At 44.4% G+C, this 27,206-nt stretch overlaps 1 protein-coding gene across 1 annotated transcript in view; it reads right to left on the reverse strand.

The window, feature by feature from the left end:
• Positions 1-25,174, reverse strand: part of DPT (dermatopontin) — a 33,433-nt gene extending 8,259 nt beyond the window's left edge. The window contains exons 1-2 of the mRNA XM_031435824.2: positions 24,820-25,174; positions 8,200-8,325 (exon numbers count right to left, since the gene is read on the reverse strand). Coding sequence (XP_031291684.1) covers positions 8,200-8,325; positions 24,820-25,124 — 431 coding nt within the window. The 5' untranslated portion in view covers positions 25,125-25,174. The remainder of the gene's footprint in view (positions 1-8,199; positions 8,326-24,819) is intronic.
• Between the last annotated feature and the right edge of the window lie 2,032 nt (positions 25,175-27,206).

Genomic DNA, 27,206 nt, shown 5'->3' on the forward strand with positions numbered 1-27,206 from the left:
TCAGCATTGACAAGTTACCAGAAGGCATAACTGAGGAAGCCATACTTCAGATTTCTTCAAAACAAGAATAACCAATGTTTTCCAACCCATTCTTTTAGAGCTCAGCTCATGCTCAACATTTTAGAGAAACTTCTGGTTAATCCAATCCCTGATTCTGTTTTGCTCCTATTTCCTACACTTCCCAATTAGCACCTTATTTTAAATATCCTATTCTAATGTCCTATTATTTGTCAGCACCACATATTTAGCAATTAATTAAAAAACAGGATACTGTCTAGCATCTTGCTTCATGATAATGACCAATACAGTGACTCCTTAAGGGGTCACTGGTACGTGGCAGGTGTATACACCTTTATGACCTAGTTCAGCAGTGGGCATGGAGGAGAAATTCAACATTGGTAGCCTTGATGTGTTAAGGTTGGCCTACGTTGTACATCCAGCTAAAAAGAGGATTCCCCTTTCTGACAGGCAAATCATTGAGAAGTGTCTTAAATAAACAGAATCTGTTCATGATCAATCCTCTTGCAGAATAAATACTTTTCCAGGTAAGATACAAAGAATGAGAATATTTTAGGTTAGACTAATTTGCCAATAGGCTGGCAACCCCCCTAGGTGCTGCATCAGAACCTGTCTGAATTATCTTTGCAAGGATGAGAAAAAGAAAACACAGTTATACATAAAGGAAAGCAACCTTGAAGGAACAGCTGCCCACAAAGAGCTTCTCTTGCAAAAAGCTGGGGAAATTGATCAAGTGGGACTAAATGGCTCTGTAGTCATCAGAGTGCCCTTCTCTGCAGAGAGACCCTGAACCCTGGGGGTATGAAAAAGGATGTAGTATGTTCATGTCTATCCTCTTGGGGCATTTTGAAGATTTATATTTCAAATGGTTCAAATACGTGTCACAACATGAGAAACAGCTCCAGCAACATCTGCGGCTTAAATTAGAAGAGGAAAGTCCCTAAGTATTTTCCAAATTGCTCTCCTGGAAATGAGTTTCCAGCTCCCTGTCCAAGCCCAGAGCTGGTCAGCAAGCACATTTGTTCTGACTCATGTTGGCTTTCACTGGCCACGTTACATCAGGGTTGCCCTAGTCCTGTAATTGACGGGGACAGCTCCACCGGCAACGTCTCCCCTCCAGCTAAAATAACCACTTGCTTCTGTTTTCAGTACTGGATGCCTACTGTATTGTTCCTAATGCTTCACCTGTCCAGGTTTTATTTCCTCATTGAGACGGGGAGAGCTCAGAAATGAGCGAACAGCATGGGATGTGGAGGCACACAGATCTGCTGGGATTGAGTTTGGAACGTTGAACAAGTCACAACTTTACACCTCAATTCCCTCATGTACGTATCACAATTTCTGTGCATAAGAAGTAAGTGAGCTAACATGATAGGTGCTCAATAAATAAAAGTTATCATCATCATCATCATCAGGAACTGAATCAAAGTCTTTGAATTGCACTTATTTTACGTCCATTTATATTCAGTCCAATTAAATGAATTAATGAATGGAGGAATGAATGATTATTGCTAGAATACAGCAAAGGGGAGCAGACTAGAGAGAACGAAGCAACAAACTTGGTCTTGAATTGCGAGGTTTACTTTGTTCTAAGTAGCAAGTAGGTCCTGGCCCTGGGTTAGCCAATACTTACTAGACAACCAGACACAGTTCTAAAATTTCTGCTCTTGAAGTTTGAGCACAGGGAGGGAGGCATCGCTGATATGCAGGCACCAAATACATTTCTAAATTATAATTATGGCACAGTAATTGCAAAAGCCACCTCACTGATGAAAGGCATGATTCATTTCACTCAAGCTCAGAGGGGCTCTTGTCCCACAAAATGAGTGCTTTGTGCATCATGCAGTGCCAGGCAATGGTTGTTCCAGGGCACCTCAACTCAATGCAAGCGGCTTTAAAATGTAACATCCAGTCCCATTTTCTCAAAGTACGGATGTCTCCACCTCTGTAACAAAGCTTCCAACCCACTCAGAGGAACCAGTGTAGAAGATGCCCTTCCCACCAGGCCTCTCAGACCAGTGATGCAGCAGGTGTCTGGGCAGGGATGGGGGTGACAGATGCCACAGTTGAGGGCCTTATGAGGTCATTTTTGTTCTACCACGATTTCATGGGGATCGGCTATGCAAACACTATCCGTCTTGTATTAAAATCTGAAGAGTGAGAGTGAGAGTGGGAGTTAAAGATCAGCTTTGCTGGAGTGCTTTGGGGGTGAAGAGAGAAGAATTTTCGGGATTAACTGATTTTGTGGGTTCTGTTGTTAGCTAGAGCTATCTAGGAATTAAGAAAAAAACCTTCTCTAAAGGGAACCTTGCTACACTGCTGGTGGGAATGTAGTCTGGTGCAGCCATTATGGAAAATAGTATGAAGATTCCTCCAAAAACTAAATAAAGACTTACCAAATGATCCAGCAATCCCACTCCTGGGCATGTACCTGGAGGGAACTCTAATTCGAAAAGATACATGCCCCCCAATGTTCACAACAGCACTATTTACAATAGCCAAGATATGGAAACAGCCTAAATGTCCATCGACAGATGACTGGATAAAGAAGTTGTGGTATATTTATACAGTGGAATACTACTCAGAGATAAAAAAGAATAAAATAATGCCATTTTGCAGCAACATGGATGGACATGGAGATTGTTATTCTAAGTGAAGTAAGACAGAAAGAGAAAGAAAATACTATATGATAGCACTCATATATGGAATCTGAAAGAAAGAAAGAAAGAAAAGAAAGAAAGAAAGAAAGAAAGAAAGAAAGAAAGAAAGAAAGAAAGAAAGAAAGAGAAAGAAAGAGAAAGAAAGAGAAAGAAAGAGAAAGAAAGAAAAAGAAAGAAGGAAAGAAAGAAAGAGGACACTAATGAACTCATCTACAAAACAGAAACAGACTCACAGACATAGTAAATAATCTTATGGTTACTGGGGGAAAGGGGGTGGGAAGGGATAAATGTGAGAGTTTGACATTTGCAAAAATTAACCACTATATATAAAAATAGATTAAAAAAACAAATTTCTTTTGTGTAGCACAGGGAACTATATTCTACATCTTGAAATAACTTTTCATGAAAAAGAATATGAAAATGAATATATATATATGCAGGACAGGGACACTGTGTTGTGCACCAGAAATGGACACACTGTAACTGGCTATGATTCAATTAAAAAAAAAAAAGAAAATGTCATTTACACAGAAAAGAAAAACTAAAAAATAAAAAGCACCTTAATTCCAAATCTCTTTAAAACAAAACAAAACAAAACAAAACCCTTCTCTGGCATATAACTTGAGCATCGGGGTGGGGGGGGCCAGGCAGTGGAGAATGCAACATCTGAGACTCATAGTGTCTCAAGGCTGGAGGAAAGCTAAAAGGTCATCTATGTTGATTTTTTCGGTCAAAACACATTATTCAATGAGCCTGATGAAAGGCCATGAATCTGGAGAAGAACCACTTAGGAAAGGAAATTCATACTCAGTTCAAACCCATGAGTGGCTGGGACACGGTCTATGCCCAGACAGCCTCAGCACACTGATGGGGGACAGACTGGTGCACTGCTGTGCAGCCACTGGAGAGAAGGGAGTTATTTCAAACAGTATCTGAAAGGTTGTGGCTTCCTCAGTGACATGTGCTTGTGGTTTGCAGATGGATGGACTAAGAATTCAAGCTTTCATATATAAATAAATATGTGTAAAATTTACATATGTATCCAATCCCAGGGGGGACTGGTTAGTGACGGCATGTCTGCATCTATCAGGAATTTGTTTTCTTGCCAGAGTTCAGTGATGCTGTAATATCTCACGAGAAAATACAGAGACTGAAATGGGAGCAGCACCTTGGTTCCCACCAAACAAATAAATCCTGCACTCATGTGGGAGCCAGTTGGATGATTTTTTTTTTTTTCCTGCACAGAGTGGTGCTAGTCCTGAATCCCTGAACGCCTGCAAGCCCAGAGGACAGCTGCTCACTTCGCTTGTTCAGAACGGGGTTGGCTCCGTGCTGCAGAATGGCCTTTGGAGCGAGAAGAGAAAAATGCCCCCACCCACACGTGTCCAGTGCCCTGGGAGGTGATTCAAGAGAATTAAAGTGATGTGAGTGAAGGTTTCAGATAACAGGGTTATCAGGAGTTCTCTCCGTGGGAAAACAGTTCCCACTCTGAAGGGCTATTAAAAGAATCAAATTAAATAATGCCTGTGAACGAAGCTTTTGTCCCACTATAAAACATCAGTATATCAAAGTCAAGTTTCACCACTCTTAACTGTTCATAGGGAGCCTGCAAATTTCGATTATTCATTTGATACATTTATTAAGGGCCTACTTTGTGCCAGGCAATATGCTGAGATGCTGAAGAAATAAGAACTCATTCATGCCCTAGAGGCTTCATTCAGTTTGGAAAAACATACAACGTCATGACTCAGGAAATTTAAAGATGCCACTAAAACGTCTAGACACACCAGTGGGACAGTGAGTCATGCACTGCATGCCACGGTGCGCGTAGCAGTCTCTCTCTGCTGTGGCTCCAAGTGTCCCTTGGAAAAAGTACTGTTTCCTTTGACAACTGCGGTAGCTCTCAGCTGTGACACTACACAACCAGAAGGAGGTGCAGCCAGGCGAAGACTTCCTTAGAGGGACCACTTCCAAGTTGACTTGCTGTGTCTTTCCAAATTGTTATCCTCTCTCCCCCTACCCCTTTGGGTCTACCAGCCATCAGTGACGTGGGGGGTGGGGTGGGGTGGGGAAGGGCGAGGATGCGGTGGTGAGGGAAGGTGGACAGACCATTGTAGACTAAGGCCAAGGTTAAATTTTGCTACCAGAAAAAATTGCTCATCTCTATTTGTCAGTATTTAACCTGAAGACTTTGGCTCTACATACACAGCTCATGCATATTCACTAAAGTCACAGCATCTTAGCAGGGTGGGCTGCATCTAAGGGAACTTGAAAAGCCCGCTGTAAAGTGCACGAGAGGAAGGACATCTCACACTCGTGAGGAGCAGGAGCAGCCTGGAACCAGCCCTCAGGTGACCACGGCAAGCCTGGGGCATCATCAGAAAACTAGCGGAATTTTGAGACAGAAGACCTGGGGTGGGGGTTGGGGGGCTTTCAGGTCTCAATATCCAAATAAACAGGATACGCTTTAAGCCGCAACGACTAGGGTGGTGACACAGATCACTGAACTCCATAGAATCACGGGACTCTGGGAAGACTTAGAAGCTCTCCCCTTCGTTCCATCTTCACCTCTGTTCACCTCCTACCTCTGCTCTTTGACAACTTTTTTTAAAACCAAGTGAGCCTCAGTTTCTTGCCTGCCTTGTCACCGAAAGCCTTGCACCCTGAGTCCACTCTGTATTGTTGTTCTGTATGGTGAGAAGCCAACTGGCCAGCGAGTGACTGTGTGACCGCCAGGCGAGGCAGGGGTGTCTCGCTCATCTTGGCAGAGACCTTGGGCCTCGCTGTGATGAGACGTGCAGCTGCCCCAGCTCCCTCCTCATCTGCCTGGGGAGGAGTGAGTCAGTACACCCCCAGCAGACTGGCCAAGTGGGCAGTTCCTTGTTCCTCCGCATAACCACCTCCTGTCACAGGTTCTGCTTTCTGCGTGGCGATCTGATCCCTGACCGCGATGACCTCGGGCAGAGTCTGCTTTTGAAAGGTCTGTTAGTTGATGAGGGGGCTGGGTCTCTGTTGCAGCTGAGGGGGTGAAGGGGGCTCTGTGTGGGAATAGCCAGTGGCAATACCAGGCATATATCATCTCATCTAATCCTCATCAAATTAGGAAGTAGGCTGAAGTCATTCATTCATTCATTCATTCATTCAACAGACGTTACTGAGTGCCTACTATGTGCCGGGCATTGTTACAGGGCTCGGGATGTACCAACACAAAGATTTCTGTCTGTGCAGAGCTTACATTCTAGGGCGAAGGTGCAAGAGTGGACACAGATTAAACAAACAAAAAGTCCTTTTAGAGTAAGTAAGTGAATTCTGCTTTCTGGCCTTCTCACCTTATTTGCATGGCCTCCAGGATCATTTATTTGAACGTTTATGCAATAATTATTACGCAGACACTACAAGCCCTACAGGGATACAAGGACAAAGTTGTTCCTTACATCTTCCAGCTGCTCCCCGCCTCGGTGGAGAGAGGCAACTGTACATACATAGTTAAAATGCAGTGTATTAAGCGCTGTAACAGAGGCATCCATGCAGGGCAGGAAAACAGGGCCCCTGCTCCTAGCCCTCCTGCTGCCCCTGGGCTGTCCATCCTCCCCCTTGCAGCCCTGCTCTGGGCTGACTTCTCTTCCACCCCTTCTCCTGCACCTGCTCCCTGGGCCATCTGGTGTCCCTCATCCCTGACACATTCCTCTGGAGCCTGACCAAGGGGAAGTCTTGCTGAAATGGTAATGGATTTCTTGACCGAGGACTAGTTTGTTGTTTATTTCCTCAGATAATTGATTTGTATTTTAACTTGCTTTTAATGCCTAGCAACAAAGGGAGGCTGGTGTCATTGTGGGAGGGCCATTCGCAGACTGGGGAAGGGAAGACTGGGGAAGGCCCAGTTTCTCAGGTCACAGCTGGCAGGCTCCTACCGACTCCCGACTACCGCCACGGCTCAGTCATCTTTAGAAACTTCCTCCTCTCTTTGCAAACAGTCTGGGCATCTGGATCATCCTTTACAAAAGCACCTTTGGAGTCAAAGGTGTTTAGGGCTCTACATAACCCCAAAGATTTTTCAGTCCCGTGGGTTTCAGCTTAGGATCCAGGATGTCCACTAGTGGCCTTCAGGGAGCTTGAGGGCTCCTGAAATTCTCTGTAAACTTCTGTGTAAATATGCTTAAATGCATTTTCTTTTTCTTGAATATGAGACCTCTAGCTTTCATCAGGTTTTTAAACATCTCACAGATCCAGAAAAGGTGGTCCTCATTGTAAGTGATGGACTTGAGACTCTACAGACAAATAAAGAGACTTTCTAGAGATGGCACAGTTACAGTGGGAAGAAGAGGAAGGAAGAGGGGAAAGAGAGAGGGAGAGAGGGCAGGGGTCAGTACAGAGCTCTGAACTCAGGTTTCTGTTGCCCACATCAGGGCTCCTTCCACTCTACCCCAGAAGGTGAGAGCTTTAGGTATTTGATTCAGGACCTGTCAGAGTTGGATCCTACACCTCAGCCATGCCTGTTCACCTGCCGTGGTGGAGTGGGAACAGCCTTATGGAGGCTGTTTGGAGAGCTGGACGAGGTCCCTGCCTCATCTACTTATATCCACTGACTTTGAGCTCTGATTTTACGATTTATCACTGCTTCAAACAGAAGCAAAGCCGCCAGTCCCCAAGAGACACGGTGCCTCCCTTGGGCATCTGTGGAGTAATGGTGTCTGGTTGCAGAGAGTAAGTATAACCCACAAGGTTGCCCTTCCAAGCGTCACGCTGCAGAGAATAAGCTACGTCACTTAAGTGAGCCAACCTTCAAATGTTGGCACTTTCGGATCCCTTTGTCCAAAGTAGAAATGCTTGGCTTGTGTGCAGACTGAAGAGTTTGGGACCAGTTGTACCGCCAACATCCAGTGTCAGTTATCAGGGTAAATAACCATATATACATTCTCCCATTCAACTCAAAGGCCAGCTCAGGGGATATCTGGCATCAGCCCAGTGGGCAGGAAAGGAACAAAATTCCACAGCATGGAATTACAAAGTGATCTAGAAAACACAGATATCTTTCCAGTCTATAACTATGTGCTATGTTTGCCACTGTGACCTGGAACAGAGTTGGCTTCTGCCAAAGAAGGCCTGCAGGAAAACATAGGTTCCCAAATAGGTCCAGTAGCCTTGGATGTAACGAGAAGTTAGTGTGAGAGATGGGAAAGAGCACTGGAACGGGAGTCAGCAGACCTCAGCTTAGAGGAGAAGCCCCATGAAACTGCTGGGTGGTTCTGGACAAGCCACTTCCTTGCTCTGTTGTTGTTTGTTTCCTCTTCTGTCAAAAGAGGGGTGTAGGAGCACTGGGTTGATGATCTATAAGGTTCCTCCCAGAGTGACTATTATTCTAGCCTTTCATTCATTCATTCCCTTTTATATGCTAGCTGCTGCATTTCAAAATTGTGACAGCCCAGACTTATCTGTAGCCAGAGACATGCACCAGAGCACCCCCCAAGCTCTCCTCCAGCCCCAGGAGCTCTGAGGGGTTGCATGTGACTGCCAAGCTCACCAGCAGGAATACGGGCATCTCTTGCTGTAGCGACAGCAGTAAAATTGCCACTCCCGATCCAGCACTGACTCGAAGTAGCGGCTCTGGAACCCTGCCACCAGCCCGTTGTTGGAGCACGTCTGGTACCTGAAGAGAAGAGAGCAATGCCAAGTAAACTAGGGACAGTGTTTACTGGGACCCCAGACACCCTTCCCAAGATCACAGCTCTCACGTTTACTGAGTCAGGTTCCTCTTTCACTGACCTAGATTCCTAACAATTTATTCCATTTTTATGCAAATGATAAAGGCTTTGTTTTATTTGTAGAAATGGCATGCACTCGCCATTAAAATTCAAATGATCCAGGATCTTTCAAGGGAAGGAAATGTGGGTAACTCTGCTCTTGAATATCTTGTTAGACGGAAGAATGCATAAATGGATGGATATAGAGGCACTGAGAATTTTACAAATGCCAAGACTGTATTATTCATGCTGTTTAAAATAAAAGATAATATAATTCACTTTACTTGAATTCAAAATAAAAAGAAGACAAACACAATGGATCGGTGAATTTCAAATAAACATTTCTTCGGCTGAAAAGAAGAGCTCTGGCAACTGAACACAAGGATGCTCATTCATCCTACCCCTAAAAAGGATGTAAAGCCCAGCTGGGCACAGTGGTTTGCACAGGGTGGCCCAGAGGGGTAGCTGGGACCACAACCCCAGATCCAGCAATCTTTCTACTGCCCACCAGACTGCAAGTTCCGCAGGGTCAGGGAGTGTGTTGGTCAAAATTCTATCCCCAGTGCCCACTGCGGCTCCTGGCATATAAAGACACTCCTTGCAGAGTGATGACTCGCTCCCTGAACTCCCTAAACACCACTAAGGGCCCCTTTCCTGCCCTAGCTACTCAGTTCTAATTCTTCCAGTCCACAGACCCTCCCTGCAGTCACATGAATTTTCACTCTTTCATTCTGTCTGGGCTGCTGTTGGTCTAGGAATCAGCTCCAAAGCACCTCCCTCAGTGTTGCCTTAGAACAGTATTTTCATCTTCTCCTTTGTTTCACCCTCCGTACTATGGTCTCCCAATGCTGCCCTACATCCCACCAGTGCCTTAAGGCTTAACTACCTTGTGCTGTGATGAAGAGGAGGCTGTTCTCCACCTGGCAGCAGTGGGCTCACACCTTACGTGGAGGAGTGATAGCTTTCACAAGCCCTTCCAAAATAGGTCTTTTGCGACCTCCATTTCTTGGTGTCTTTTACCCACCTGGCCACTGATCATGTTCATTCTTATGAGCGAGCAGAGCAGACAGCTGTCTCTGTGTCATGGCCTGACAGCTGCTGGAATACAGCCCTGCTTTCCACGTAAAGATAAGTTGCCACAAAATATAACAGACAAAATTAGAATAAGTATGCTGGGCTGATGTAGGTGAGAGAGACCTTGCAGACACACAACTATAAAACTATCAGTGACTGGATTTCATTTTATTCTTTTTAATTACTGGAAATGATCTTCTGGATCTGCCAAAACTAGATACTAAATATATTTCATGTTTGTACTTTTCATTCATTTATTATTCACTTATTCATTCCTGCAAATATATATATATATTCAAATATGTGTTTATTTACTCATTCATCCACTCGGCATTGTACTCCACTACCATTCTGTATCAATCACCGTGCTTCTGTGTTGAGAAAGAATTCAGAGATGGGCTTGGTACCTGGTCATCATGCAAATTAGCCTGAATTCCCTGCTCCCAGGACCTGTAAGAAGCTCTGACAGACCTTAGAGAGCTCAGCTATAGGAGACTGATAATGCAAATTAAGATGTAAATTGAGACCCAGACGCTTTGATGACCTAGCCTTTGCTCTACCATTCTCCATCTCATCAGGAGTTTTACCACTTTGGAAAACACCTGGTGCATTTCAGGAAGCCACCTGGTTGGAATGGATGACTAGGGTCGGAAGGGTAACACCGGGGGCTGATCTTCCAGCGTGGTTTATCCTGTCCTGATTCTGGCAATGTTAGTGAGAGCCAGCTTCAACAGAAAGCTCTAAGTGTTGTAAACGAAGCTCACATGTGTGCAAAGAGAGATGGTGCAGCAGATGGTGCTCTTTGTCATCTTCCTCCTTATCATCACTAACATTCTGCCTTCCTCCAAAACGGCCCTTTCAGAACTGAGCCAGCCTGTGGTTTCCCCGGAGCTGTTGTTCCATTGTTTTGGTTTATCCTGTGCACTTAGAACAGGGGCAGCATTCCCGTGGTGGTAAGTTCCCATAAGCAAAAATAAATGCAGCAAGATAAGGCGACCTGTTTCATGGGGTACCGGTTCTGAAGGCCATCCAAGTTCCATGAATTCTCTGCCAGCTATCAGCCAGGCAGCTGGCCCCACAGTCTTGTATGGGAAGTGTGTGTGTCACTCTCTCACACACCACCTCAGATAACATTGCCCGGTGAAGATTATTTGGACACTGCAGGTCCAGGGCCTGAAAACATATGATGAAAATTAGATAACCATGCAGAACTCACTTCCCTGAGCTTTCTGTCCCATTGCCTTCACATTTTGGTAGAATGAGCCTGCACTGGAGTTTGGTAGTGTATGTGGCCAACACAATGAGATTATTCCTTTTAGAACTGGATTTTTTTAAAGGCATGTTTTCACACTCACATGGGTGCAGCATAGCAGGGTGGCTAAGAGCATAGGCTATGCTGCTGGATTGGTGCTCCAAACACTCCTGACTGAGTCACCTTTGACAAGCTTCACACCCTCAAATGGTCTCAGTTTCCTCATATGTAAAATGGGCATAACAACAGTATGAACTTATTTAAGTTATTGTGAAGATCGAATACGGCAATGTACATACAACTCTGGGAATAGTGTCTTTTAATGCTTAATAAATTACTTATTCTTGTCATCATACTTTCATTTAGTCCACATGGTGCTTGTGAGTATACTCTGCCCTTGGCTTCCTAGTCTCCATCAGCGGAAAGCTGGTGGACTCATATGCATTCCTTGAGGGGTTGGTTTCCTAAAACAAAGCTCATGGAGGTTGGCTGTCTTACTTGCTGATGCACCCACTTTGCAGCATAGATACCTGAGTATGACTTACTGCCCCCAATAGATGGCAAAGTCCTTGAGGGAAAAGATCACTATATCTTGAATTTAAATTATCCACAATGCCTGTTACTGGGGTCCAGCAAATGTTTAATGGAAGAATGAATAAATGAATGAATGATCACAGCATTTTCCATCATCAGAGGCAGAACTGACTTTTAAGAGCCCATCAGTCAAATCCAGGAAGGGCTTGGAAACTCTCTCCAAGTATTTCCCAAGTGGGAACTAAGGTGAGAGACCCATCTTCCCACTTCCACCTTCTCCTTCAGGAAAAAGCCTCCTCTAGGACGAGGGTGCAAAAGGTATATAGCTTTGGGCATTTCTCTCCTTCACTCCTTTCCCTGTCAATCACCTTTTTCTAAAAGCAACTTATTAATAAAACTCATCTAAACATTTGGCCACAAGCTGCGGGATTGCAAACACAGGTCCCAGGCAGGTGAGAAGGGCCGTGAGGCAGGGGGAGGGGACTGGGGGCACTGGAGAGGGCTTGCCTTACTAAAGTGATTCAAGTCCAATTTAAAAAAAATTACATCCCTGAGGTTCCGCTTCACTTCCCACCACCTGGATGTTGCCCCTGAAGGCGGTCCGTAGAAAGAGTTACTGGCACAAGACTGCAGCTTTCCTGGTGAATGGAGGTGGGACCTGGGCCAAGACCTCAACACAGTCGTGGGAACACTCTCTCAGAGGCTGAGGGCATGGGGGAGGCTCTGTTTCAAGGCTCTCTCCTCTCCACCTAAAGAGACATATTTTCTTCCTCACTATTCCTTTGAAGGCTGAAGGCTCAGTTTCACAGACTGGAGCACTGTTAGCCCTGCTCCACCTGACATTAGAACTTTCTAGAAGCAAAATCGCCAGGCAGTTAGTTACTCCTCTTCTGACAACAACGCTCCTGGACCTTTTCGGATTAAGTGGCCTTTCTGCATGCAAGTGGTTTCTCTCAGGGCCATGACTCTGAAAACAAAGACAGAAAACCTTCTCCTGTATCCACGATAGTAAAACATGGAAGAGACAGGATGCAGGGGACAGAGCCCTCGTTGAGGGATGAGCAGAGGGATGAGCTCTGGTCCTAGCCCTGGCCTTCACATGCTGTGCAGAGCCTCACTTAGGTCTCTGTGAGGATGAAATGAAGTAGCGCCTGCAAAAATCTTGGCCAAGACAGAAACCGGAAGAGCCAGGATCTGAACTCAGATTTTTCTGAGGCCAAAGCTCCCGTTCATGAACTGTCACGGAGCACAAAAAGTTGCTCCAGGATTGTCCTTCTGTTTCGGATCCCTTCTCCAGCCAGGCTTTCTCCCTGTTCTCTGTGTTCTTCATTGGATCCAGGGCTGTCAGTTGGGTTGAATCATGGAGACCAGGACTGGAAAGTGTGCACATGTCTGGTTTTGCTGGTGAACTCCTCTGTGAAGCTTTCATCTCCCCTCCTGGTCTCTGCTAGTCTCAGCCCAAACTTACAGAAAGTCCAAACTCCTAGCAAGTTGGAGGAGGCACTGGGTTGCGTGGAGAACAGGGTAAAGGAAAGCAGCACTGCCTTGGTTAAGAGCTTTCACAGTCCCGGCAAACGGATGGACTGGTTGTGCTGGTCTCGTCTCTTTCAGCTCCACAAACATACAGACGTGTTTCCAGGGCTGCCAGCCAGTCTCCAACTCCACGGCAAAGACGGAATAAGAGCAGCTTTGCCTGTCCTCCAGGCCAGTGGCGAACTCCCTGCGCCGGGGAGACCACGTGGCACAGGCTCTTACTCACCACTTCTCTCCCAACCCAGCCTGATGAGGGTTTAAATTCCACCAAGAAAGATTCATTCCTCTAGAGTAAAGCTTTGACTCCTGTTAACTCTATTTTCCCCAGAATAATCCTTTGAGTTGCTACCAGGCATTTATAACGTAGTCCACAGAATTTCAGAATGTTAGTTAAGTTTTTCAACAAACATTCACAGAACCTGCTCTATGTCCGGTACTGTACTTGGTCCAGAATTCTTCCCAGAATTCTGGGAAGAGGCATCACAACAATGCAGATAGTTGGAGAGAAGAAGTAGATTCGTACTAAAGACAGAGAAGAGAAACAAGAGACTGGGTGGGGATGGTGGGGCAGAGACAAATCAGCCTGGAGACAAGTTTACCTGGACAGAGGATCTTTATAAGTTCTAGATTTCTCTCTTCAGTTCTGCAGAATGACTCAATGCCCCATCTTTTCTGTTCTGCTGATACTAATGCCTGCGTTTGCAAAATGGGAACGACAATTTCTAGCCTGACAGAATTCAATGAAAATTAAAGAGACGCTATATGTCAAGGATCCACCCCAGAGCCTGGCACAAGGTGTGTTACTGAAAGGCAGGAAAGGTGTAGCTGTTATTATTACTATTATCATTGAAATTCGCAATTAACTAGAAAGAGAAGCTACATTCTAGTCTCTACAAACCACCTTCTGTTGGGACCTAAATTAGGAACTGTCACTGTCGAACTCTTCCAGTGGGGCAGTGAGATGATCCTCAGGAAAAAAAAAAAAAAAAAAAGAGAGAGAATAAAACGTACTTTCAAGCCTCACTTGCTCCAAGAGGTCTTCCTTTCTTGACAATTCCAATTTATACTGACTTTTCTTCCTCATGACATGTTGATGTCGCCATCACATAGTTCCTCTAACACGGGCTATCTCTGAACCATCCTATGGTGTGCTGGTGCGGGGGTTCTGAACCACTGGCCACCGGTCCCCAGGCAACAGTGGTGGGGATATGAATGATCTTTTTAAATACTGCTGAGTCGCATCCAGTCTGCTCTCTTCCTGCCCTCATCTAGATAAGAGTTCTGCTATCTTCTCCATGTCAAGTTGTAAGTTTGTGAGGGTCTACCAGGCTTCAAGATGGTGAAGCAGAAATGACCTGCTGTACAGCTTCTCTGGATAGAAAGACACAGAACAGGATAGAGGAAGAAACAGAAATTCCCTAAAATACAAACATCTGCCCCGTTTTGGAAAAATACAAGCAGTAGAGGCTACTCCAAAGCCTCTGAGAAGATCCAGGTTATCTTATGAGATGTATTTAGGTCCTGAGATCAGTTATGGCTTGAGATCTAGCCTAGGTCGTGCAGAGATTTCAGGCGTAACCACAGGAACTCACGAACGCCAATTATTGCAATATTTGATAACCAAGAGATCTAACACTATGTCAATGTCTATCTGAAAACGTGACAAATATTTAAGACTCTCATAATGTACAGTTAATATTTATAAACGGTACCTGAATTATATGTTCCCAAAACAAAATGGTACAGGGGTCTTTGTAATCCTGTGATTCGTATTTCAACTCCAGCTTTATAGTTTATCAATTTATCTCTTTGAGTTTCAGTTTCCAGAGAGTAGCCGTAATAGTAAGGATAAGGAACCTTTATTAAGGACTTAACCGTGTGCCAGGCATTGCATTAAGCATTATACCTGCATTAATTATTTTAATCATCAAAACAATCCTATGAAATGGGCTTGGATAATTAGTTTCCTCCCCCCACCCCCATCACCATTAGATGGATAAGGAAACTCAGGTTTAGAGAGGTTGAGTAATTTCCCAAAGGACACACAGCCAGTGAAACATATATATTATCTCATTTAATTTTCACAACAATTTTAGGGAGTTGTCTTTGTGGAAGTAGAAACTGAGACTTAGAAAGTTGACATGACTTGCCTAAAGGTAGTAGGGGGGCTGCATTTTAAGAATTGTTCTGTTTGACTCAGAAGTTCATAATATTCCCATTTCTTCAAGATACCTCAAAGTAACACACTTGCACACGTACACACACACACACACACACACACACACAGGAAGGTATCCTAACTGTGGAAATCTCTTATTCATCAGGAATATTATCTCTGACAAGCACCTAGACAGAAGCAAATCCACTACTAGAAGGAGTGAACCTTGGCCATCTTTATGAGCACAGCCAAGAGCCATTTTTACAAAGCTCAAGTTCCCCTAGACAACTGATTCTTGATTCTTAGGAGCATGACCTAGATGGAAGGTTGGCAAGAATCCTAGATCTGCCATAACTCTGTTCGCCCACACTCAGCTTTCTTGCCCTCAGAAGTCCCTCCTACATGGATGTGGTATCTTCTTCAGCCCAGCACTCACTACAGCTTTATTCGAGAACAAATATACATCAACTTTTAATATCCACCTGCAGCTCTGTGACATCAGCATTGTGGCTTGGGTTGCACCTCTGCTGCTCACTGACTGAGAGTGCAAGTCTCCCAGTGCTTCTGAGACACTATCCCTTGTGTATAAAATGGAGAAAACAGTAATGCCTGCTTCTCAGTATTGTTGTGCAGATCAGATAAGATTAAACCATGAGCAACTCAACGGCATAGACCATAGGTTATTCATCTTCATATTCCTGGAGTTTGGCAAAGTTAGTGCTAATAAGCATTTGGTAGTGAATGAATAAGCAAATGAATGTATGAATAAAGCACCATGTCAATTAGGATTAGGGTAACAGCACTTGTAATGTACCTGCTTCATGGCTTTTCCAATTGCTTCACTCTCTTGGCTTTAATTCCTAATCTATGATGAAGGGAGGTTGTTGTAAATTATACATGAAATTCCCCTCAGTGCTGAGAGTCTTTGATTCTGTTATGTTCTGCTTGCCTTTTAAACTCCCCAAATGCACCAGCCTGCATCTTTTTTTTTTAATTTTTAAATTTTGAAATAATTTTTGAGATGTCGAAGAGTTGTAAAGATAATACACAGGATCCATGTTATGCCCTCCACCTAGCTGCCCCTAAAGTTGTCTTTCATAACAATGGTGCCTTTATGAACACAAAGAAATTCACATTGGCATAACACTAAACTCCAGACGTTATTTAGATTTTACTAGTTTTTTCCATTAATGCCCCTTTTCTGTTACAGAGTTCAAACCAGGATAGTATGTAGCATTTAGCCCTTACAGCTTTTGCAATGAAGAGTTTTACTATTGTATTTTTTAAAAAAGCATATTGGGACACTAAAATTTGGGGATAATGGAAACCTAATAAAGAATTTATCCTGAGGTAACAAATGTGTCAGCCATCCTCTGTGCATGGCTTAGAGAACTTAAGGAAATTGAAAAAGACCATCTTGTATGGTGGTAAATGCTACAGGCCAAAATGAAATGTGAACAATAAACTTGAGCCTCATATTATAGATCTGGCATATTGAAAATCAAAAGTGTAAACCAAAAAAAAAAAAAAAAAAAAAAGCAAGCAAAATGGTTTCCCTTGCAGGAAGGTACACAGGCTTCTTTGTTGAGGGTGCTGGGGACACTGGCTGGGATTTGGGCTGCTGGAAGCATAAACTAGTTTTCTTTGGTCTTTCATTACATATTTAGTGGACCTCCTATGTGCCAGCACTGTTTGAGTGCTGGGCAATATTCTATACAGTGGTGAATGAGACAAAGTCCCTATATTCACGAAGCTTGTATTTTGAAGGAGGCAAACAATATACAAATATGAATCAGGTAATGACAAGTGCACCACCGGAAACACAGAGCAATTTGGGGAGTAGGGAGTGAGAGACGCTGGTTTAGAGGAGGTGGTTTGGGAAGACTTCTCTGAGGAGATGGGCACTGTGTGTACTGAATGGTCAGAATGACGAGTCAGGACTGATTGCTCGGTACTATACAGAACCTTGGTCTCAATTAGAATCAGATTATGGAAAACTGAGTTGCTTCTATATAAAATTAATAAACAGAAACTTCAATTAAGCAGAGTCAGGAGAACAGAAGGGGGAGCTCTCACACCCTGGGATGATAGCGGAGCCCAACAGGAAGAAGAAAGATTTCCTCTTCTCGCCTGCAAGAGCTCAGCCAATGAGAGGTTGTCAAACTCGGCCAATGAAAAGCCATGGACTCTTCGTTTGCGATAGCCCTTCTAACTTCCTTTTCCCTCTATAAAAGAGTTCTTTCCATTTTGTGAAGGACTTGAATGTGGCTTGCCATGGTTGTAGATCCTAAATTGTAATTCTTTGCTCATCCCAAATAAACTCATTTTTTTTTTTTCTAGGAATATAACTGGCAGTATATTTGCTCTAGGTCAACATTTTGGTATTCTATATGGGGATCCAGTAAAGACCCCAATGACCGTGAGCCTGGTGAGCAAATAGGTGCAAACACTGAACCACTGTTGCTCAGTGGTTTTCTAACTGACCCTGGGGTTTAAGGGTAAGTCTTTCTCCTAGATCTGAGCTTTGCCCTCTTTGAGTTTTGAAGCTCTCCAAGTTTCATTCAGGATCTATTTTGAAGTTTCACATTTTTGGTTAAGACCTTGCTCTGTACGCGAGGACATTTGGCCCTTCAGTTTGATTTTGAAATCAGACTGTTCTAACTGGACCTGGCTAGCCATCAGCCCATTCCTTCAGGAGCAGGGGCTGTTTCATTGGAACTGTGCTGAGCAGCTTTCTGCCTGGCTCTTCCAGGACTAGACTGTTTCCTTAGAACTGGCTGGTAGTAGGCCTGCATACTGTTGGAGCTGTTTGAGCTGTTTAAGTTATTTGAAAATTACTCTTGTACTCTAGTGAAAAAGCTCTAAGCAATGAGATCCCAGTTGTGTAAATATTTTGAGGGCACCCCCTACCTATGGGGATCCTGGCCTATTTTATGTTTGAAAACCAAGGTCCTTTTTCATGTGCACTTCTAACTAAATGGACTGACCTAACCAAAGGCAATTTAGAATATCAATGGCCATTATGGGGAATTTTTGAAATCCCCAAACTTACTTTTCTTAAAATTGAATTGGACAACCATAGCTTTTAAATTTCTACAACTAACTGCCTCCTTCAATTGCTATTTTGAGGCCCCCAAACGTTATCAGGAGGCTAAAACTGCATCTCTGAAATTTTCTGCAAGGTTCTAAGATGAACTGAGGTAAACAATTAAAGAAAGAGAAGATGACTCCTGAAGCCTCAGGCTCTTCTTCCTTGGATTTCTCGTCTCAGGCTCCACCCTCCCTACCCCACCTTGTCTCTCTTCCTCAGCTCCTCCTGCTCAGACCCTGCCTCCACTGCCATCTTTCTCCTTCCCTTCTTTGCCACCTACCCCTTCTCTATCCCCCTTACCAATTCTCTTGCCAAACTCCCCTTTTTCTCTGAAACTCTCCCCACTCTCTTTCCCTCTGAACTTACCCAAAACTGTCCCTTTAAAATTAAGCCCTTTGGGGATCCAGAGGCTACACCCTCAATGTCTTATATTTCCTGGACTGAAGCTGAACTGTGAGCCACAGTCGAAGATCTCCCCAAAGTAACTGGAGATCGTCACAGATCTGCTGAATAACGAATAGTCATTGAAACTTGTCAACTTGGTCTCCTCAACTAAGTTCAGCTAGTTCAGACGCTTGTTGACGAAGGCCAGGCCCAGCATTGGGTGAAAACCACTAATAGGGAAAATCCTGAGCGGTCTCTAGAATTACAACCGTGAGGCCAGCCTGCTAACAGATCACATGATCAGGCGCAGGCAATCACCAGGCGGCTTCGTTGAGAAATTCCTAAGGCTTTTCCAAATCCTGCTGATTGGAGCAAAATGCAGGCTTGTACACAAGAATCTGATGAACCTGTTTATGACTATTACAATCAACTTCAGTTTATTTCTGAAGCAAATTCTGGTCTTTCTTCAGATGTTGATTCCACCTGAGTGGCTTTTAATTCTATGTTTATTAATGGGCTGAACCGGGACCTTTCCCTTCTAGTAAAAAGGACCAGGATAGGAAACTATGTCCACTCCAGATTTAGTTAATCAGATAAACCAACTCTCTCATACTCTAGATAGTCACTTAAAAGAAAGACTGCCGTAATTCTTAACCTTCAACTCCAGCAAATGAAGTCCCCTAAATGAAACTCCCCTCCCCAAGTTTCTGCTATTATTGCAAAAATCCAGGATGTTGGAAAAGAAACTTTCAAATTTAAGTGCCTTCAGCCCTCTAATTGGCATTTCCAACATCCTCTCAGTTCTCAATGACTAGGCTCCAAGGAACTACAGGATCTCTTCCCAATCCTCCCTCTTAATTGACTTGAAGAAATGTTTCTCCTGACTGCGACGAACCTCTTCCAGTCCTAACTGACAAAGGAGCCACACTCTCTGTGCTCAGCTTCACTACAACAAAGCAGCCCCTGCCTCAGAGTACTGAAACAATTCCAGTGGTGGGGTCTCCTACGGACCTCAAGAGATTTCTGCCTCTGAACCTAGTCCCTTTTGTTTAGGCCCTTTGAGAAACACATACCCCTTTCTTCTTGATTTCTCTGACCATCTACTTATCAGGTCAAGACTTCTTAGAGAAGTATCATACAGGAATTTGTTTCTCCCCAAAGGGGAAAGTGATTCTAGAATTTGACAGTAGTCATCAAAGCAGCCAACTGAGTGAATGAATTAAATGACTCTTGGCATCTTTTATTTGCTTTGTTTTTGATGGTACTAGAGCTGATTCTGAAAACATTGATCATCGGCCCCTATTCAATCAACTACCACCCTCCTCATGGGCAAAATTTCCAGCTGATATTGACAAAATTCACAGCCCACCTTCCGTCAAGATTTAAATAGATCTCTTAAAACCCCTTCCCAGAATTAATCAATATCGTATAAGTAAAAAAGCCCTTCAAGGCAAAAAGACAGTATTACACAATTACAAGGCTCATGGCCTCACTGTCCTTTATACTAGTCCCTGTAATGCTCCTATTTTAGGGTGAGAAAACCTAAGGGCTGAGAGTGGAGGTCTGTCTAGGACCTCTGAGCAATAAACAACATTGTTATCCTTTAACACCATTGTTCCTGACCCTCATCCGTTACTAACATCCATTTCCACTGGAAACAATTTTTTTTTTTACTATAATTGATTTATGCAGTGAATTCTTTAGTGTTCTAGGTGATGAAGCTAGCTAACACCTTTTTGCTTTGCTTAAGAAGAAAAAAAGCTGGACAGTAATGACTCAGAGTTTTAATGATGGATGATTTGCTTCTTCGTTGTCCTCCTCAAGCCTTTTCACAGGAAGACAGCATGCACTTGCTAACGCTTCTAACTTTAAAGAGACATACGGTTGCCAAGGAAATCTTACCATTTGCTTAAACCCAGGTTTAATGCTTAGGGCATCTGACATCAAAACAAGGGCTACATCCAGATCCAGATGGGCTTCATAGTTTCCTAAGTTTCCCCAAACCCAAAACTAAATGCCAACAGCAAGGTTTTCTCAGGGTAGTTAGTTATTGCCAAAATCAGATCCCAAATTTTTCTCTATGACCGAAACTCTATATACTTTACTAAAGAACAACCCCTATGCAGTTTTATGGGAGAAACTGAATGACACAGCCTTCAAGGCCTTAAAAGAGAGTTTGATGAACCCACCTGCCCTTAGGCACCCCCATGATCAGATTCCTTTTTCCCTTTTCATATGTGAAAGAGAAAGGAATGCCCTTGGGGCACTCACCCCAAAACGTGGGGACCACGCTACCACGATAGGGTCTTACAGCCCGCAACTGGACTCTATGGCTCAGGGATACACCCCCCTCCCCTTACCTTAGAACCATTACAATCACTGCCCTTTTGGTTGAGGCCACGGTGAAAATCACTGTGGGTTCCCCTTTGGCCATTTTTGTACCGTATGCAGTAGAAGCTCTCCTGAACTCATCACAGTCAGCATCTCTCAGCCAGCTGCCTCACCTCCTTAGAAGTCCTTGTGTTAACTGTTCCTCACATCACGCTTTTACATTGTTGTAACCTTAATCCCGCTACTCTTCTCGCCTGCATCACTGATAAAGTTCCTCACGACTGCTTAACACAGATAGGTGTTGATCTGTGGGAAATTCTTTGGGTAACACTGACTACTCATGATTCACTGATGGTGCTTATTTAAAAGGTGACAAAGGCAAAAACTGTGGTGGATATGCTATTGTAACTTCTTCTGATATGGATGAAGTGGTATCTTTATCTATGGCTACTTGGCCCTAACAAGCTGAATTCTATGCTTTAATGCAGGCTTGTACTTTAGCCAAGTACAAAACTGCCCCAATTTATACTAACAGTAGATATGCTTTCAGAGTATCTCATGATTTTGGAATGTTGTAGAAGCAACATGGTTTCTTTTTCTCTATTACGTGGCTTATCTTTGGTGAATTCATAAATTCAAACAGTCAGCTCGAATACAAGCTGTCATTTTAAGACGTCTTCTTGAGAATTCTTTGAAACCCAGGGGAAGAAGCAGGTAATAGACTCAACGTCCTTCCTCTGAATTCAGACTCCACATAATGCTGGCTTGCCCCAGATCAGCCTCAGCAAGTTCCAGATGCCACAAAATCTTCATTGACTGCCCGTGACGTGCCAGGGATTTGTCTTAGATTTAGATTTGTTTTAGAGTTCTCCCACAGTTTCTCCTATAAGCATCACAGTAACACCTCCTAACAACTTGTGAGGTGGGTGTCACACTTTTTTTTTTTTTTTTTTTTTTGCCAGAATGAGCAACTGAAATGCCCAAGACCACAGAGTTCAGAGATGATAGAAATAGGAGCTGTGAATCAATGTTTCCTGATTCTAAGACCCGAGCTCCTGCCACCACACTCCAGCTCAGCCTGCCTAGAAAGTCCCACCTTCATCTTGTTCCACCCAGGACCCACATGTCCTCCAGCCTGTGCCGACCCAAGTCAGAGAAGATCCTCTCGGAACAACTGAGGTCCACTCTGAGATGGCAAAATGCCACTCATGGGACCCAGGTGAAGCCTCCAGGTAGTTGTCAGTGGAGGGGAGGAGGGTGGGGTGGGTGGGCAGCATGCACACCTAAGAATCTGGCACCTGAAGGAGTGATTTTTCAACAGAGAAACCCAAGCGAATAGCAGTGTTACAAGCCACTCAGCCACGATGGAAGCCCTTTTTAAGGACTGTGTTCTAATTAGCAAGTGTCTTTAGCAGATCCTCTGCGCTGTGGTCAAGTCTGTGTTCGAGATTCCTCTCCCCACTTAAAATAAACCTGCAAGCTAATGTAGTTATACAAGGCAGCCAAATTGCACAAAACCATCAACTCTTCCCCCAGAACAGACTAAGAGCCTGAAGCCAATGGGAAGATACAATTGCTCCCCAGTTTATGAGCAACTTCTTTCCTTCCAGATTTTTCACTGTATCTGGAGTCTAAACTCAAAGCAATAATCATCTAAGAAAATGTCTCTAGGGCAATTGGTATCAGTCCTGGGGCATCCGAGTTCTCCTGTAAAAGAAGCTGCTTTTCATGCTTGTACATTTTTTACTCTGTGATTAATGGAGGTGGAGAAGGAGGCAACAGAGGGTGGAAAGAGAAAAGAAGAAAGTTCTTTGACTCTGCATACTCAAAAATGTGGAGATAGAGGAGACGGAAGAGAGATTTTGCCTCTCAGCTTCTCATGTGGCTCCCACTTGCTTTAAATAGTTTGGGAGTTAATGACAAACCAGTCACACGCTGGCAAGTTTAAAACTAAACATAATTTGCCTTCTCCCCTAGCAGGAATAAACACAAAGATCAACAGAATGCAAGAAAAATCCAGCTGTATTTTCAGGGCCAAGTAGAGCACAGCGTATTGGAGCTGTGGAGACTTCCCAGATCATGCCGTCTGACCGCTCATTATCCAAATGAGGTGGGAGCCTAGAGAGCCGAACCCGTGGTTCAAGGTCATCGGCAAGTTGTCTTTAAAAACCAGCATCTAAATTCAGGCCTCCTGACTCAGAGCCCATGGCTCTTCCTTTGGGACTTAAGAAATCTTCTGAGTGCTGTTTTGTTCCAGCTCTGAAAGGGGGCATTAGAAAGGGGCCCCACCCATATAATGGCCCCCTAAATGGGAGGACTAGATGGATAGTTGTAATTAGGTCCTTCCCATGCTCTGTGTCAGGCAATGGGCCTGGCTACGGGGAGCCACTGGAGATGGTCAGTCATTGAGGTGAGGCTAGACTGTGGGTCAGCCATCTGTCAGAAGGGGTTTTGGATAATTAAATCTGCTCACGAGAAGCAGTGGAGGTGAATGAGAAAGGCCCAGTAAAGGGGCCTCTCCCTGCTGCTGCCTGTGTGAGCCTCTCCCATCCCTTCCACAGGTTGGCTAAGCCCCTCCTCAGTCATGGAAGTAATCAAGCTGGTCCCATCCCTCCAGGACCGACTTCCTCTGTGACCTTTTAGATACTCACCCTCCCCAGGATGAAGAACGGCCCTGACTCCAGTCCTGTGGCCCTGGCTGTGCTGACCGAGCCCACACTGAGCAGGGGCAGCCGACTCTCAGCTAGCCCATCACCGTGGCTAAGCACATAAGCTTTGGAGTTAAGACTCGCTGGCTCCAAATTCTGGCTCTCCCACTTTCCAGGAACCTCCGATCTCTGTGCTGCAGTCTGTCTACTTATGAAATGACTTATAGATTTGTTTCGAGCTTTAAATGAGATAATCCATATAAATCACTCAGCATGGTGCTTGCTCAGGGTAAGGACTCGATCAATGGCAGCTATTTTTATTACTCAGGGGTCCTCTCTGTTGCCTGGCTCCTCTCCACATCAGTCTTTTTCTCCTGATCTCCCCGTCATTGTCCTATGTGCTGCCTGAGTGACCCTCAGAGTTTTATGCTTGGCCACTCCCTCCCCCACTTGGCCACATGCTGGCTGGAGCTGCTCACAGAGCCTTCTCTCTGCAGTAACCACAGCAGCAGCCTGGGCTTCCATCTCCCCAGGCCGGCTCCCTCAGGGTTTGTCTTCACCCCTTCTCCTCCCTCAGTCACCCAGCGGTCCTGCCTCCATTCAGGCAGCCATGAGCTCAGAGTCCATAGCTTCTGGGATGGGCTCTGACCAAGTCCTAGGGAGATACAGTCACATCCCACAGTGAAGAAACAGACTCAGGCCATTTCCATGTCATCAGCCAAGGCAGAGCCCAGTCAGGTAAGAACAGCACTGCTCCCCAGAAGACTTTAGTAAACTCTTTCCCAGCAACGAACCCCATTTTAAATTCAAAGAAAAGACCCTTGGCACTTATATCTAATTGGGGCAGTTGAGAGCAATGTAATGCCACTTCTCTTTGTCTAAATTTCTCTGAGCCCTCTGCCCCATTCATGTGCTCTAAATCAATACTTCTCAAACTGTCCGTGGTGAGGGTCCTGTCGTTTACTTCCCCCAGACTGTCGGGTACCAATCCTTTTGTAAAACAGCAAAAGTAAATGACTACTTAACTAAAATAGGACTTGGACGTCACAACGCTGTTAAATTGCTACAACGTTGCTTAAACACTTTCCAATTCTGAACTAATTTTTTGGCAGGCTGGTAAACATTTCACAGCGCCACATTCGTTCCTGGACCAAACTGAGAAGGGCTGCTTCTGGAAGGAACAGAACCTCAGAGGAGTCCATCTGCCACGGACACCCCTCATCCTGGGTTTGTGTCCCATAGCATCTGCCCTGCCCCACCCAGAGCGTGCAGTGGTAAGGTTCCTGGTAGGACTCTGCAGTCTTCAGTGAGTGCTGTTCCCCAGAGGTCAAGCATCCCCCAGGGGGAGGGTTCTGCTGGGATATTCCCAGCCGAGTGCAGCCGGCCGGCTCTTACCATTCCATTCCAGCCCTGTTGATCTCCTCCCACCAGCACTCCGTAGGCTCCCCGAGGCTCTGGGGCGTGGGCATGCAGGCGTAGTTCCACTGTCTGTCAGAACCTTCCTTCTTGTTGAAGGTGCTCCTCACAGCCACCACCACCTGCCCGTGGGGACACTGGTAGCTGAAGCCCTGCCGGTGCAGATTCACCCACCCATCATCGCTGTAGTCATGGTACTGCTGGTACGAGTACCCATAGTCGCCGTACTGGCCCCAGGCCACAGTGACCAGGGGCAGAAGCACCCACAGAAGAGTGAGGTCCATGCTGCCTGGGCTTCTGGCAAAAAATGTCACCCTAGGTCTGCTGGGCTGCCCGTTTTATGCAGCTGCTGCTGACATGTGGCTTCCAGATGTGGGTGAGCAGGCTCCAACTGCAGTGTGTCATCGTTTAAGCAAAACTTTTCGGCGCGGAGCTATTGGCCATAAGTACATTCAGCTTGTTTTAAGGTGGAATTCTAGGAAAATGTAAGGAACATGCAAATGGAAGAAACTCCCCAGAGAAGGAACAAGCTAGCAGACAGATTACAAAGGCAAACAGCTTCACTCTTCTTAGAAACATTCCCTTGAAAAAAGGAGCGTATTTTCCCCTCATCTCTGAGCACCTCACCTCTCTCTGCCCTGCCCCACCCACTGCTAGCAAACCCCTGTATCTATTCTCCAAACTAGACTTCCAGGACCACACAGATATGCAGAGAGTGATTTCAAAACACCAAAATAAGAGGATGAAGGGACAGCATCATTTAGATTTCTGCAAGGCTGGGACGCCTGGTTTCTTTCAAGTTCTCAGCCCAACATCTTTTAACCCTGAGTGTAAGCAGGGAATACCAGTCTGCAGGCTACTCTGAGAATTTTTAAGTCACATACGGAAGTACAGTGGGCCCCGGGAGAGATAAGTGGGGCATCTCTACACTTACGCATCCTTCCGAGCAGCTGAAAGTAGACCAAGTACTCCTAGGAACTGTCCTAGGCTCTCAAATGTGTAATAGGTTTAATCTGAATAAAGCTCCTTTATACCCTTTGGTGTTTTTTTTCCCTTCCATGTTGAGTTTTCTTTTTTTTTTTTAATTGAAGTATAGTCAGTTTACAATGTGTCAATTTCTGGTGTACAGCATAATGTTTTAGTCATATCTGTACATACATATATTCCTTTTTGTATACTTTTTCACTACAGGTTACTATAAGATATTGAATATAGTTCCTTAAGCTATACAGTATAAACTTGTTGTTTATCTATCCTACATATAGTAGTTAGCATCTGCACATTTCGAACTCCCAATTTATCCCTTCCTACCTCCTTTCCCCACTGGTAACCATAAGTTTGTTTTCTATGCCCGTGAGTCTGTTTCTGTTTTGTAAATAAGTTCACTTGTGCCTTTTTTTTTTCCCCAGATTCCACCTATAAGTGATATCATATGGTATTTTTCTTTCTCCTTCTGGCTTACTTCACTTTTTAATGAGGTTTAATTTATATGTAATAAAATTCACCTTTTCTAATGTTGGGCATACAGTCATTTAGCCAGCACCATAACCGAGGCATAGAACAGATCCACTGACCCCCAAGTCACACCCTCCCCAATACTAAGCCCCCGGTAACTCCTGATCTACTTTCTGTATAGTTTTGCCTTTTCCAGGATGTCAAATGGATGGAATCATAAAATACGCAATCTTCTGTGTCCGCCCCCTTTCACTAGGTACAGTTTTGCCTTTTCCAGGATGTCAAATGGATGGAATCATAAAATACGCAATCTTCTGTGTCCGCCCCCTTTCACTAGGAATAATGCTTGCGACACTCATCCATGTCTCTGTGTGTTGGTGGTTCGCTCCTTCGCGCTGCTGAGCGGGATTCTATGCTATGGTTGTACCACAGACTGTTTATACGTTTACCACCTGAAAGACGTGGGGTGTTTTCCAGTTTTGGGTAATTATAAATAAAACTGCTATAAACATCCATGTACAGGTTTTTGTGTGAGCAAATTTTTTTTTTTTCCATTAGGGCAAATACCTGAGAATAAGAGTGCTGAACATGAGGTAAGTGTGCATTTAGCTGTGTAAGAAACTATCTGATTTGTAAAGCACTGAACCACTGTGCACCCCTCCCAGAAAACTGCCATTTCTTTTATTTCAGCCATTTTAATAGGTTAATAGGTTTCCAGGGGTAGTTCAATGAGGTTTCTATTTGCATTCCCCTAATGACTAATAATTTTAAGCATCTTCTCATGTGTTTATTGGCCATCCGTCTGTTTCTTTGGTGATTCAGCTGTTCAGATCTCTTGAGCCTTTTGGGCATCTCCTAAGTGGGTAGTAGTTCTCATTTTTCATCAGGGCTGTTCTTAAGGACGTTTCTTA

The sequence above is a fragment of the Camelus dromedarius genome, chromosome 23 (genome assembly GCF_036321535.1).
Source record: "Camelus dromedarius isolate mCamDro1 chromosome 23, mCamDro1.pat, whole genome shotgun sequence".
NCBI lineage: Eukaryota > Metazoa > Chordata > Mammalia > Artiodactyla > Camelidae > Camelus > Camelus dromedarius.